Consider the following 15,587-nt stretch of genomic DNA (forward strand, 5'->3'; position numbering starts at 1 on the left):
GAATTTTGCAAAAATTGTTCATATGCAAAATCCAAAATTTTGCTCAAAACGCTTCGAAAAAATTCAGGCGTATTCCTTGGCTGAATACAAGAACTTTTTATTTTTGATGATTTTTCCGAAAAGCGTTCGTTTATTGTAAAAAAATTCATGAATGTTTTCACGAAAATTTTTCCATTAAGACGCCATTTTGAAAATACTAAAACGAAAAATCGATCTTTGAACCATGGATTCTCAAATTTTAGACATTTATTCCACCGGTTAGTGAGATTCCAGGTTAATTACAGACTCGAAAGGCTTTGGAAAATGGTTCATAAAAAAAATAGACACGAAAAATCACGTTTTTTTTGTTTAAACTGCATTTTGGGATAATAAGAAATTTTTTTGAGGAATTTCATTGGCACCGTCGGAAAGAGAAGATCTTAAGGGCATGTGACACAGTTAAATACCTATATTACCGACCTCACTTTTTCCGTTCACTGAATGTTTTTTTGAACCTAAGAACTTTTTTTGTAAATAAAATATCGAGCTGAAACTTTGGGAAATGTATTAGAGTACAATAAAGTACGTTTAGGTACTGCATTTGGGTAGGAACTTCACTGAAAATTATTTCATCTTTTTTCTGAACCTCAACATTTTTTGAACGTTCGAACTTTTTTTATACATAAAATATCGGTCTCGAACTTTGAGAAATGCAAGAGCCGAAAGAAAACTACGATTAAGTACAAAGCTTAATAATAATAGATGTAAAAAATAGATTTCAACAATCAATCCAACGGCATCAGCCGGTAACGTTGCACACGAAAATACGAACTCTCTAGAGCCTCATCTAGTGGCCGCCAGGTTTCGTATTTTCGTGCACAACGTTACCGGCTGATGCCGTTGGAATTGATTGTTGAAATATATTTTTTTACATCTTTTATTATTGAGCTTTGTACTTAAACGTAGTTTTCTTTCGGCTCTGGCATTTGTCAAAGTTTGAGACCGATATTTTATGTATAAAAAAAGTTCGAACGTTCAAAAAATGTTGAGGTTCAGAAAAAAGATAAAATAATTTGCAGTGAAGTTCCTACCAAAATGTAGTACCTAAACGTACTTTATTGTACTCTAATAAATCTTCCAAAGTTTCAGCTCGATATCTTATTTACAAAAAAAGTTCTTAGGTTCAAAAAAACATTCAGTGAACCGAAAAAGTGAGGTCGGTAATATAGGTATTTAGCTGTGTCACATGCCCTTAAGCAATAAAAATATGTGTCTCAATTTTTTCTAGTGTCGAATAGTCTTAGTTATTGGCCGTTGAAAAGCAGTGTACCGGTAGTGGCGTTTTGGCCGTTTAAGGGTTAACTACTAAGGCTTTCGAATTAAAACAATTCTATTTTCAATGTTAAAACCAGTAAAATCTTCAGCTTTAAATGTAAAAACAATTATTATTCACTATTAATATTTAAAGTACAGTTAAGCTCATGTGAGCATAACCTCTAAAAAATGTGATCGATGTTTTCCAAACCAAACTTACGTTTGAATGAAACGCAATGTCGAGTTGAAACTTCGAGAAATTAAATGAGAAGCACTAAGAAACGTTTGTATTTTCCTAAATTTGTATACTTATAAAAATTTTTTCTTTGTGACAAATTTTTTTTTTTGCTTTTTTCATAATTATACAAATTTAGGACCGCATATCTCGATATATCGCGTCTCGTGTGAACATAAGCGGGATTTGAAAAAAAATTTGAAAAGAATTTTTAGGTTACGCTCACACGCCCTGAATTTTAAAAAATCGTGAATTAATTGATAATTATTTGTAATTAATCAACTAAAAACTTTGTTTTCAAAAAATTCAATTTCAAACGCTTTTAATTTTTATTCTTTTAATTCTTCAAACCCGAATTATTGAATTCTTTGAATTAAAAATCTACGTGTATAAATGAAGGTCTAAAATGGAAAGTGTTTAATCGGAAAGATTCTAGAATTACACATTGTAAACTAAATAGAATCGTAAACAAAGAAAAGGATAGATTACTTTAAATTGAATTATATCATCATAAAATATGAAAGTGATATTTCCAGTGATTGGATGGATTTTTCAGAAAATTGCCGGTCATATTTCCTGGTTTCCCGGTCCAGCGATTCTTGATTTTTTTAACTTCCGAGAATTTCGTAGCTAAAATAGTCTATGACATTCATAAGTTACTAACCTATCCCATAGTTTATTGCTTGCGTCAATACCATCTGTATTTTCCACAACCTCAATTACATCCTTATTGTAATCTTGAATTGCACACGAGGCTGTATTGTAAGAAGAAATCGCTTTTGCGGCAGCTTCACCACATAATTTTTCTAATTCTACAAGATTCTGTGGCATCAATTCTGATGGAACTTTCTTAGTTGGTGGTTCCGGTTTCTCAGCAACTAATTTACAAACAGACACATAAAACAAATTTCAGATAAATTGTCCAAGCCTTAAATAAACTCTATTTTTAAAAGTTAATTTGACTTCTTATTTCGTTTTTATGAAATCTTAACTTGAAAATATTTTAATCATTCATTGATGATGGGATTCCTGCAAGTGTTTTTTGAAGCAATTTATAAACACTAAAACACAACACTAAATGAACAATACTCAATATACAAACCAACTTCAATTTTTGTTCCTTCTTCCTTGCTTAATCTAATTTCAGCATAATTTTCGTTTACGGGTTCTGGCTTCTTTTCAACCAGAGGTGTAAAAGCGGACTTTGGAGCTACACAAAGCAAAGTTATTGGTTCGTTATTATTGTTAGTAACAATAATTCTAATTCAAACAAAATGTTGATTAGTATTTAGTCTCATAATAAATTACAACATTCATTCAAAAAGCTTGAAGTATTTATAACTTTTGTGCAAGGTTTGAGGTAAGATAGGATATCAGAGTGTCAATCGGACGAATCAATTTGAATTCTCGGTTGCCCTAACTCAGATTTTTAATTTTTTTATAAAATTTCCTCTTCGATGTTAGAAATACCGTTTTTTTCTAAAATTCCCCGTTTCAAATCTGAATAAAAAATCTTTTAGAACATCCACTGTTCAAAGTTTATTATTACAATTCTTTTCAAAAATTTCATCTACAAGTCAGAAATATAATTCTTTTGAAGAATTGCTTGTTAATGATCCGTAAACACGATAACTCGAAAAAATGAAACGATTAAATCGATCTTTGGCACACACTTTTTAGGTCCTAAAACAAAGGAAGTCGTGAACCAGACATTTTTGATAAAAATGCAAAAAGTGAGCGCATTTAAAAAATGTTTAAGACCACTTTTTTCTGAATTTGAAAATTCTATTTACGGATATTTATAGTATTAAAAAGGAAAGCAAATTTATTCTAATGACTCTTTTCGATAAAAAGAACATTCTCATAGTTATAGCATTTTCAAAAAATTTGTAATCAACCGAATATTAAAATTTTAAGCCAAACAACGCACGATTTGAAAAAAGTCAAGAGAAGAAAAACATTACTTTTTGAAAGCCCTACAAGATTATCATAACAAATTTTTGGATTTTCTTGGAAAATCTAAATTTCACACTTTGATGACACAAAAAATAATGAAAAATAGAAAAATTCCATTTTGTGTTCAAACTATGTAGGATTCGAAAGAAGATGAATTTAAAAAAATTGTTATCCCAAAAAAGATCTACAATTTCGTTAAAAATCACTTCTTGATAGGACGCGTACTTTTTGTTTCATTCGTGAAAAATAACGTTGAAAAAAAATAAAATAAAAAAATATGTGTGGAAAAACGACGAAAATTACGAGAAAAAATCCAACAAAACCTGTTTACAAATGTCTGTCGGAAATCAAGCGCGCGGCGCAAGTGTCACGATGAGAATGTATACCTCAAAGCCTGCAGAACTTTGAGAAACTTAATCTTTGACTATACTTAATTAAGTAAACAATTCAGAATATGAAGACGCATATAAATACTGCCATCGAAAAAAAACTTTTTGATCAAGTTTTATTCAAGCATTCCTAATGCAAAGAATAAATATCCGAGCGCGAAGCGCGAGATTCAACCGTCGCACGCCCTAGGCGCGCTCAAACTTGCGTATCTTGTATCGTTCTGACAAAAATGTGAATTTTTCTTTGAAAAAGTTTTTGAGTAAATTCACTTTGATTTTTTTAAAGAAAAATCGGCGTCATTTTGTCAACTTCGAAATTTAAAAAAAAATTCAACAGATTTCGGAAGTGGCCAAGAAATTCTTTTCTATATTCTTTATCAAAAATTTTGACCACTTTTTTATAATTCGCGTCTTTATCGAAAAATTATTTCATCAAATCGGTAATTAAATGAATTCGGTCTTGCGACATAGATAAAAAAATATTTATCTCAATTAAAAAAAAAATGAAATGATTTCCCTAAAATTATAAAACATTAGATAAAGAGCGATAAATGCAATACAGATTTAAGATATAAATTTACGATTTTTGCAAAAAATTAAGACGGAAGAATGATCTGTACAGTACGGCGAAGAGCAAGATAACCCATTATCCAGCGTGACACGCGAGATTCAACAGACGCGTCCTAGGCGCGCTGAAATTTGCGAGCTGATAAAAAAATTTCCTACTCCAACTCAAAATTATCTTTTTTCTCGAAAATCCACTATTACAGGTAAGAATTATACTTCATTATAATTCTTTTTTAAATCCAGGCATAACTCAGAATTACAATATTAGTAAAAAATGGCTTGATCCGACTCAAAATTAGCATGATTTAAAAATGTTGTCGGTTTCAAACCAGAAAACAATAATCAGAAATGATTCTGTTAGAAAATTCCAAAACCCCCTGTTCTAAATCATAATTATTTATATATTTTTATTTCAAAAGGTAAATCTTTATCTCTTTGATCACAAAAAATATATAGCTTTACAATTTCAGAAAAATAATAATTTACGAATTTCAGTGTACATGAGATATCAAGATTTCAAAGACTATACGCTTACTTTTGAGCTACTGATAAAGTGATTTAGTTTTTATTAAAATAAGATGAACATTTTTTCCTCGTAATATCGCGAAAGCTAATAAAATTCTGTGCCTAATAAGCTGAAGTTGAAGGTAAAACGTACATTTTATAAAAGGATGATGCATACAAACTTCAAATTTCGTTGTTATGTGGAAAATTGGAATAAATCTGAAAATAATCGAACAATTTTAAAAGCCCTTGAGCTCATTTTAAATTCAAGTCTCCAGTGTCTGACTAGATTGTCAAAATATGCTTAGATTATTGGCCCTAAAATCCGCCCAGAAGTCAAACTTGGTTAGAAAAATCTAAAAATTGTGTATATATGTACTTATAAACATTTTTCAAATCATCATTCATCATATTTTAATAAATTTTTCTAATAATTATAAAAATACTATTATTTTGAATTTTTTAATTATGCGATTAGTATAATCATTATCTGACATTGTGCGACTTTTTTGCGCCAAGTTCTACAATAGTGTAGAATCTAGGAAAAAAAAATATAAAAATTACTATGGAACATATTGATTATTTTCAGAGTTATTCCAATTTTTCTAAAACATTGAAATGTTACGTTTTTTTTTTGCAATATATTTCTATTAAATTGACATTTTCCTTCAACTTTGACTTATTTGACGAAGAATTGTATCAGATTTTGTGATATTATTTGGAAGTAATTTCATGTTAATATCATAAAAATGAGGCACTTTAGCCACAGTTAAAAAAATAGGCTTGTAGATTTTTTGGGTCGGTACTGTACATAAAATGATTAATTAATGCAAATTAAAAAAAAAACTATTATTTCATTCTAAACAAAGTTTTTCAATACAGTAAACAAAATGATTAATATGTAATATTTAAAAACGTAACAGGTTCCCTGGACCATTTAAATTGTCAGAATAAAACTTAATCAATTCCTAAGCAGAAAAGCACAAAACTAATTATTTAAACTTGAAAAAATAAAAATATCCAGGCTATATTTAGAAATTCCAGAACTTTTCGCAGTTTTTCTGGTTGTTTATCAAAATTTCAAGACTTTCACCGGTTTTTCAGCTTCTCTAGCAACCCTGAACACTATATTATCGTCATTATCGACAATAAATATTTTTCGTTCATTAATAAAATATCAAAATACATTTTGAATATCTATTTTAGTCGACTTGGAAGAAAAACTAAGGGCTCTGAGACAAATTCTCAGTCAATTCCCCGTTTTTCGGTCACGTAGACACCCTGAATATGCAGGATAATGGGAAAGTAGGATGCAGGTTCTCACGTGTATAATCTTCAAAATTCGTGCAGTCTAATTTTCTAGCAGTCTGACCTTTGTTCATTTCTATCGCACCTCCTTTTTTTGTTTCTTTTTCGTCTCCAAAAATAATCTTGAGTAACCTGTAAGAATACGAAATTCAAGTTCTTCAATTCGCAGAAAAACTGACATTCCTATCAAGGGATGCATAAACTTCGCATTTCGATTTAAACAAAATCGCAAGTTAATCATTTGAAATCTATTCTGTTCTACTCTATATCTTTTATATTTGTACTTGTGTGCAATCTGTAAAAATTTTGAAGTTGAAATCATTTACAGATAGAAAAAAGTTGCAATAGATGTATTTTTGTTTCAAAACAGTAAATAATTTTGAACAATCCAAGCCTTGTGATAGCCAAATAATTATATTAATCTATAAACTCAGATAGCAGAAGTTATGCACGCCTTGATTTTTATTTCAATTCGAAAGAATCTTACGACTGCTTAAGATCTTCGAAAAAGTTACGAATATAGTCGAAGTAAGTAACCTCCTCTTGGAAAATGATTTGAATGGTACGGTCCACACCAGGTATCCATCCTTCAAGTGTTGCTCTGAACTCTGGATTATTTTTTGCAAAAGCTAATACTCCTAAAGTTCCGAGAGTTAGCGCACCTACAGTTATCAGTCCTCCCCCTCGAGATTTTCCGCTTTAAAAAAATTGTATTTTATAAAATAATACATATAAATCCTGCTCGCTACTCAAATTTAATCGTGTTAAGCTTGAAATTTTTAAATAGGTACAAATATGGCATGCACCTTTGTAATATATAACTAAAGTTCGCTAATGATTATCGATGCAATCCATGCATTCAAACTTAAATCATGCATCAGAATAAAACGAACAACCAACTAACGTGTTTATTCTAAATACCTTTTAGACGAATCGGTTGAATACCTATGTCCAGATAATCTGGACATAAGTTTGTCATCCTTGAAGAGCCTAAAACAATAAGTTTTTAATTGCAATTTTGGAAAACAGCTTTTGTTTGTTTTAAAGTTGGGGAACGATGGAAAGAAGTTTCACTACGAACGTGTTTGGCATTTTTAACAACTAGTAATTCATAATAACACTTATATAACTATTATTGCAGAGGCTATATAAAACTGAAATGTAAATATCTTTTATGAAATTAAAGTTAGAGTTTTTAAGAATAGTTTACATTACATTAACAGAGTTGTCAGTTTTGGCCCGCAAGTCTTGAATTTTATTCAATTTATGCTAATTTTAGCAAAATTTATAAGTAGAACTATGTTGAATCAACCGAATTATAGTAGATTCTAGTAAATTCACTGCTTTAAACTTAAAAAATTCCCGATCATAACAAAGTTCTATTGAATGTAGTAGAAATCTAGTTAATAAAATTTTTTCTTTAATTCTAATCAATTTAAAAGAACTCTTGTTATTTTATTAGAATTCTAATATATTCACCAGTTATCTATGGAATTTTAACATATTTCTAGCGAATATAACAGAACACTGCTCAATTGAAATGAATAATTCTACCTAACAAAATGCTATTCATTGTAATAGAATTCTTATGATTTGAACAGAATAAATATAAAAAATTTAATATAATTCTAGTTACTTTAACCCTTATTTGCATATGTGGAATCACATGGTCGTGGGGTTGTTTCAAACCCCAACGTGGCAAGGAATGGTTAACATAGTTCTAGTAAATTTAATAGAAATTAATTTAATTAAAAAATGCACTAAAATTCTATTAAATTTAAAAGAACTCTTGTTATTTTATTAGAATTCTAATAAGTTAACAAAATTTTTAGGAAATTTAACATATTTCTAGGGAACTCAAGCAAACACTAGTTAATTAAAATGAATAATTCTACTTAACTTGCCAAAATTGTATTAAATGTAACAGAATTATTGTGCTTTGGACATAATTTTAGAAGACTCAATAACACTGTGATTGTTTTAACAAATTTCTACTGATTTTTAACAGAAATAAAGTCCATAAAAATTAACTAAAATTCTATTCAACTGAATAAAATTCTGGTGATTTTAGCAGAGTTCTAATAAGATCACCATATGGAATATAACTTATTTGTACCGAATTTGACAGAAATGACAGAATTCTAGTAAATTTATTAAAAGGTAGCCAAATAAAAAATTCAAAAATTTAACGAAATTCTATTTCATTTCAAAGAATTCTTGTGAATTCAGCATAATTCTAGTAAATCCATCCAAATTTTACCAATTTTCAGGAATTCTAATAAATCCACCAAATTTATACATTATTTACATATTTCTAGTGAATTCAGCAGTACACTGGTTAATTAAAATGAACAATTCTAGTTAACTCAGCAAAATTCTATTATAAAGAACCAACAAAAGTTTCAGAACATTTTCTTTGACCGTTTGAAAACAAAAGAGTCACTTTAAGGATTAAAAAATTTCGCGTTGAATTTGGCAACGTCGAAATTATTTTAATTAGCACAATTAAACGTTATGTAATTTATCAATATTCACACAAAATATTTATTCATGCAATAATAACTTTTGGGAGCCAAAATTCCGAGATTGGTGGTTAATCCTCATTTTTTTATAAGCTGCAACTTCAGATTCCCTTAATAATCCATTGTATATCTAATTGAATCTGAAGTTGTACCTTATAAAAAACTCAAAATAATAGCAATAAATATGTCAAATTAGGCACACTGCTCTTATCCGATCACTTGATTACATTACAAAAACGCGTCCGTGATTGATGATATATACCGGAACAGCCCCGTGCAGACTATTCATTAATTCAATTCTAACGAAAAAATGCTCTCGAAATATTGGGCTGTAACCATCTTAAGCCTGAGACAAAAATGAGGTAAATAATAACAATAATAATTCTAGTGGATTGAAAAGAAATCTAATTCATTGAAAATGTAACAAAATTATATTAAAACTAAAAAAATTCTATAAAATGAACCAAATTTTAATGAATATCATAGAATTCTAGTAAATTAAACTATATTTCGGTGGGTTTACCATAGTTCTCGTAAAGTTAGGACATTCTGAGCGAATTCAATAGATTAGTGAATTTTAACAAAATTGTAATTGGCATCTTCTTTAAAGATAACTTTAATGAACAAAAAGGACACGTTTTTAAGAAACAAAAATTCGTAATAATACCAGAATAACCAGGAAGATTCTGGATGCAAAAAAATAAATTAAAAAGTAAAATTGTGAAAAATTAAATAAAGTTCCCAAATGTTGATGTGACTCGCTTGCAAGTTTGCGCTTAAAAATTACAGCATATAAATTATATTGATTTTGTAATTTATATGTATTTCAAGACTGTGAATTAGTTCACGAACACTTATAAAGAATACTGTATAAATAATTACAAATTTTTAAAATAATTGTGTGCAATGAAGTTATTATATACAGGAATCAAGTAGATTGACCTTTAGATAGATAAATTTCTTCTTAAAAAGAAAATATTTAGCAGTTATATGAAACCAATAAAAATATAATATGTGAAAATTAGTGATCAAATAATCTAATGTGTGTAATATTCTTGTAAATGAAGGCTCAGCAGTAAAAACATTTTGAAAGAAATTTTAATGACAGTTAATTTTGAAAAGTGTTCAGAGGTCAAGAAATTTACCTGGCAGTGCTGGGAGTGACTGGTTCACATTTTATGCGAGCACGAGTTTCATAACACCTGGCTGTGAGGTAGAGTCTGGAGTACCCGTGTTTTTTTACCTGGAAGGCACAACGATGCAGGTTAATAAACATGTTCTGGAATTATGTAAGCCTCTTATTTCAAGCGTGTTAAGCCATCTTGTCACACGAGGTGCAACCTTGGTGATTGGCAACAAGAATATTCACTGACAATTCACGAATCACTGGTCATAACCAACTTAAAAAAATTCTTCAAACAAGCCGTAGCATTTTCAACAGAAATAAATCGTGATTCTATGTTAAGAGGGATAAAGATTTCAAGTTAAAAAAGAGCCGTCAAAACGTCCGATGGAAACACGACGTGAAATACAGGTTGGGGTCGTTCACTCCGAGTGTCGTTTACCTTTAAATTCGAAATCACCACTAACATAAAACTAATTCAGGTAAACGATAATTTCCAAAGGGCTTACTTTATTTACTCGATTGAGACCGTTGCACGGAAATTTTAATCCAATTCGGAACATTTTTCGGGTGGCCGGTCAAGACAGCCAGGGAAAAAGGTGGAAAAAGGGAACGACGGCACAAAACAGCTGGTGCAGTTCCACGAGAAGACGAAAAGAAGAATGTTGCGGATTGTTAGTGCCGCGATTCGAGGTAAAAAATCTTTCTGATTCAGAAAATATTCAGTGTAGACGATAATGTCAGTGCAAATATGTACTTGGAGGCGACATTGTAATATATAATGCGTTGAAATCTGTGGTTCTGTTTTGAATTCGTGTTACGAAAAGTGGTGATTTGAAGGTTAGGTCTGTTGCTGTTCGATAGCCATGTTGACTTTCTGACAGAAGGAACGATCCAACTTTGACACCGCGCGCTTTTATTTGAGTTTCATTATTAACTTTCTTTTGTTTTTATTGTCTGAAGAAAAAAGTATTTTAAAACTTTGGATTATAAAAAAGAAACATAAGTCTTTTATGATCCCAATGATACGTTTTAAAAATTGTATCGAAGAGATTTTCATCACCACGTGTATCAAACTAACCTTACATTCTAAAGTGTTGTCTTTATCATATTTATGTACTGAATTGTTTATTAATATTTACCAAAAAAGTAATCAAGATGTTTACTCATCTGGCAAACCTGAAATTACTACGGAATTTTTATATGCCCGGAAGAACCTGAAAATATCAGGGAATTTTTTTCAAAAGCCTGCTTAAATTTTGTTTTGATTGGAATATAAAATTATATGACAATGTTCTTTCATTTGTAAGAGTAGCTTTATGTTACTGGATTCAAGTACTTATTTGACAATTTTTTTTTCTCGGTTAAAAAATAAAAATTTTAAAAATGAATTTTTGGTTGAAAACTTTTGTTGGTTAATTGAAAACTTAACTAATTGATAGAAAATTTATGTATTTTTTAAAATTAGTCCTTAGGTAGTCTAAAATTCAACTATTCTAGTTGAAGATTCATCATATTACTTGAAAACTTATCACTTTGGCCGAAAATTTAACTATCATGTTTCAAAATTAGTTATTATTTATAGCTGAAAATGAATATTTTTAACTGAAAATTTAACTTGTTCATTTTTAGTTGAAGATTTTTCTTTTTTAGTTGTAAACTCAACTATCTGGTTGAACATGCGTCATTTTGGTTAAGAATCCATGTATCTTGTTGGAAAATGCAATATTTGTACTTAGAATTATAGGAACTTGAAGAGTTTGAAATTAAATTTAATAGATTATTCTTATTAATTTTACTTAACAAAATAATTATATTTTCGTGAAAAATATCGTTTTCTCTATTTTTTCAGGTCATCTACTCACCTGTAAAATACGTTTCATTTAACATATGAAATGAATATGTACAATCGGCCCTGAATTTTAAGTATATGAAGATAAAATAAAACTTTGTTTTAATTATTGTTCAAATTCATGGAAGGCATTATTTATTTAAATATTCGTCGGTTATAATTTATTTAAGAATATCTGGTAATATAATTAGTCGAAGTTTTCTTAAATTAATATATTAAATAAATTCCTGGAAACTTGTACCATTCAGAAAGTACTTATCCTTTAATAAAGTTACTTTCACAAGTGAAAAAATCAGTTATTTAATTTTACATACGAGTAGTTTTTATACATTTAGATATTTACAAGGATTGAGAGAAAAATATTTATAATAAACTCGCGAAATTTTGTACATTTTTTGAGTCGATTAGTTAAAAAATTCTAATTAATTAAATTGCTTCGTGCTATGAAAAATTATATCGGGAAAAATCTTGAGATACCTGGAAAAAATCTTAGAATTTCAGGGAATTTTTCGCAGGATTTGAGTGGACACCCCGAGTAAAATTATAATTCAAAGAATTTATAAGCCCCTATCATTTATATTCATCGTAAATCTTTTCGTATTGATAATTCAAGTGAATTTATTTTGATTTAGTTAGTCTTTGACCTGCTTCGTTCCTTTTTTGAGGCAATATAAAATTATGTATTTAAAAACAATTACAATTTAGGAGTTTATGGTATTATGTAAATTGAAAAGGAAAGTTAAAAAAAATTAAGTTTTAATGTAAAATAATCGTTTCTAAATTTTTAAAATGATTAAATATGTATTTATTTCAGCTGGCGTGGAACGCGTCGTGACACCAAATGTTACGAACCTTACATTTTTTAAATCGAGTTCCCTTGCTAGCTCAATTTGTATTCGAGCCCTGAGTTTCCATTCTGCACAATTTTATGGCCCTGCAGACCTCGATGTTTGCAAAAATAGAACAATCCTGAGGTATTAAATTTGCTATTAATTTAATTTCCTCATTTTAATTCATTTAAATCGCTTTAAATCGCACTATTTCAACACTAATATATTTTAACTGACAAAATATGGATTACTTAAAAATAAGTATTTGGTTTCAGTACACCATTGACACAGAATGTTCTGTCAGCGAACCCAAGTCCAACAACAATATCAACAAGGTCACTTATTAAATTTTCATTGAAAAAAGGAAAACGAAAAACAGTGAAATGTGTTCTGGACCGATTTTATCGTCTTCATTGGTAATGAAATATTCTTTTCCGATTAAATCTCAACTTCTTAATTATCAGGGCTCACATATCGGTCTCTATGACCGCTACTGTGTTCTATACTCAGTTGAGGTCCTTAAAGTAAGCTAATCTCAAGATTAGAAATAAGCGGAAAAATTCAAGGAATTTCTGCAAAAAGTAACTGCAATTAGTCACTTTCTCTTAAATAACTTTTTAGTCATTTTATTAATATAACGTCACTCTTGACATCTTTCATATGAAAATATCACATGAATAACTTTGCTTTCAATAAATTAACTCATGTTTTAATCTCTATTCAATTCAGGTCTATACCTATTTCTGAATTGTCTTGAATTCTTTTGAAATATTATCTGGTATTTTTAAATATTTCAAAAAATTTCGAATATATGTGTCAATAAATTAAAGGAATTTTCAAAGCCTTTACAAAAATTTATTGGATTTCAAAAGATTTCAAAGCATTCGAAATATTTTAGGGATTTTTAAAAGATTTTAAGGCATTTTTTTATTGTTTTTAATACTCTAAAGGAATTTTAGAGAGCTTGATATATTTTAGGTTAAATAATTTCCTAGATTTTTGGAAGATATGAAACAAAATTAGAGCACCTGTGAGGTTTTAAGATATTTTAAAAGATTTTACGGAATTCTATGGATTCTATGTATTTTAGTGGATTTTAAAGAATTTATTCACGAGAAGTGAGGGATTTCATAGAATTTCAAAGATTTTAAGATATTTTTAATTATTTTTGTGATTCATGTGGACTTTTTTAGAATTCACCCTGAATCTTATTAATTTATCCTGAATACTTTCGAATTCTTTAGAATTCTTTTGAATGTTCTTACTTCTCCTAAATTCTATTAAATTCAATGGATTTTTTTTTTAATTTTAAAAATATATTATTTAACTGATCCTAAAGTCTTTTCATCTAGCCTTAAATTCCTAGACATTTAATCAAATTCTTTTGAATTTCCTTAAATTTGCGCAGCTCATTTCAAACTAACTGATTTCAATGAGATTTTTTTACATTTGTGAATTGTTTTCAATCGTATAGAATTTTTATGAATTTCATAAAATTCTTCCTATTTTCCCTTAAATTCCTATAATTCAATTTAATTTCACTGAAATCAATTGAATTTAACTTGACTTGTTTTGAATTCTTTTAAATTCAAAGGAACATTAGTCACATTATTAACCCTGGTGTTGCCACCCGGGTACCCATCGGCATACGTTTTGTTAAATAACTTTTTTTCTAATAAAGATAGGCCGATTGCTTCTCGAATCAGCATGATTTAACTGATTCCCTATCGAAATTTGCATTGCACATATTTTTAGAAATTTTTTAGCTTGAAATATCTTGCAATTAAAAAAAAGCATGGTGGAGCCACCCGGGTATATGAGAAATTGCAGTCTAAGTCTTTCTCGTGTCGCTGGGCTGTACATTCACTCTTCTCTGAGTATCAATATGTATCAAACAATTGCAGTTTCTTCAGTGCATAATTTTTACCCTGCATTTACTTTTTTATATTTCTTCTATAAAATATGTAGAATGTTTAGTTATCATATCGAAGTATTATACACTAAAGAAAAACAAGTTCTCGAGGTTTTTGGAAGAGTTTTCTTACTTTTATGCTATTTAAATTTAAGAATATTCATTTTTTACTTATCAAAGTTTTTGTAATTTTGAAAATTTATTGAATTTTATCATAAAAGGAAGGATTTTATTTCATTTTATTTTATTATTATATTGTATTTTGTAAAAGTGGTACCCTATGAGCCCAAAAAAATTCCCTATGAGCGTGGCAAAAAGTACCCATTGGGCCCTATTTATTTTATTTGTACTTTTTCAGGGGTATTTGGATCCGAACAAAGTGTGGGAGAAACAGTAATTTATGGCGAAAGTCACTTAATCGCAGGAAGCGGCTTGGTCGCCACGTCTTTTGCAATGCTACACAGTCTTGGTTGTTGGACAAAATGGTGACAAAATTCTGGAGACGTCCAAAGTATTACGTTGATGATCCATATGAACCCTACCACTATCGAGAAAATTTTAATTTGACCAGGCGTAAACCTTTACCTTAAGTATGTTATGTATGAATTTAAAAATAAAACTTGTAGATAAAAGCATCAAATAATAATTCACCATTTTAAGAGAAAAGCCTAGTTGACTTTCCACATTTTTTATACATATAAGAAGGTTCTCATTTTATATCGAAATGTTAAATCATAATAATTCCTTTTTGACCACAATCTCCAGCAATTTATGATTAGAAAATTTCTACTTTTCCGTGATTTGTAACAAGATTTATTTTTTTAAATTTTAAACCGAAATTCGCTAATGTTTTACTTCTCAGGTGTTTAGTGTTGTGCAGCTTTAGAGTTGTTTTTAAAGAAAAGATCCAAGGAAACATTATTTAAAAAAGGAAAATAACGCGCAATTGTTTAAGTAGCAACAACGATTAAATCAGCATAGAACGATTTGTATGTGATAAAGATAATAATATTATTCGATTTTGCATACGAAAATTTGAAGGATTTCTCTCATTTCAAGGTTTTCAGAAAAATTATTTACACTACTGTACAGATCA

General features: G+C 29.1%; 2 protein-coding genes across 5 annotated transcripts in view; one reads left to right on the plus strand and one right to left on the minus strand.

Annotated features, from left to right (window-relative positions):
• The window catches only part of LOC117183126 (MICOS complex subunit Mic60), a 185,819-nt gene extending 175,286 nt beyond the window's left edge, over positions 1-10,533 (minus strand). The window contains exons 1-7 of one of the 4 annotated variants that reach the window (XM_033376315.1): positions 10,407-10,533; positions 9,920-10,017; positions 7,174-7,242; positions 6,740-6,949; positions 6,317-6,384; positions 2,631-2,738; positions 2,193-2,406 (exon numbers count right to left, since the gene is read on the minus strand). In XM_033376315.1, coding sequence (XP_033232206.1) covers positions 2,193-2,406; positions 2,631-2,738; positions 6,317-6,384; positions 6,740-6,949; positions 7,174-7,242; positions 9,920-10,017; positions 10,407-10,460 — 821 coding nt within the window. In that variant the 5' untranslated portion in view covers positions 10,461-10,533. Of the gene's footprint in view, positions 1-2,192; positions 2,407-2,630; positions 2,739-6,268; positions 6,385-6,739; positions 6,950-7,173; positions 7,243-9,919; positions 10,018-10,406 lie in introns of all 4 variants that reach the window. The other 3 variants (XM_033376314.1, XM_033376316.1, XM_033376317.1) reach the window with 3 other exon arrangements.
• Positions 10,483-15,146, plus strand: LOC117183127 (39S ribosomal protein L35, mitochondrial). Its single transcript, XM_033376318.1, has 4 exons — positions 10,483-10,590; positions 12,564-12,723; positions 12,855-12,995; positions 14,850-15,146. Exons 1-4 carry the CDS (start codon positions 10,560-10,562, stop codon positions 15,079-15,081), a joined length of 564 nt encoding a protein of 187 aa, XP_033232209.1. The 5' UTR covers positions 10,483-10,559; the 3' UTR covers positions 15,082-15,146.
• The last annotated feature ends 441 nt before the right edge of the window (positions 15,147-15,587 follow it).

This window comes from Belonocnema kinseyi, chromosome 2 (genome assembly GCF_010883055.1).
Source record: "Belonocnema kinseyi isolate 2016_QV_RU_SX_M_011 chromosome 2, B_treatae_v1, whole genome shotgun sequence".
Taxonomy (NCBI): Eukaryota; Metazoa; Arthropoda; class Insecta; order Hymenoptera; family Cynipidae; genus Belonocnema; species Belonocnema kinseyi.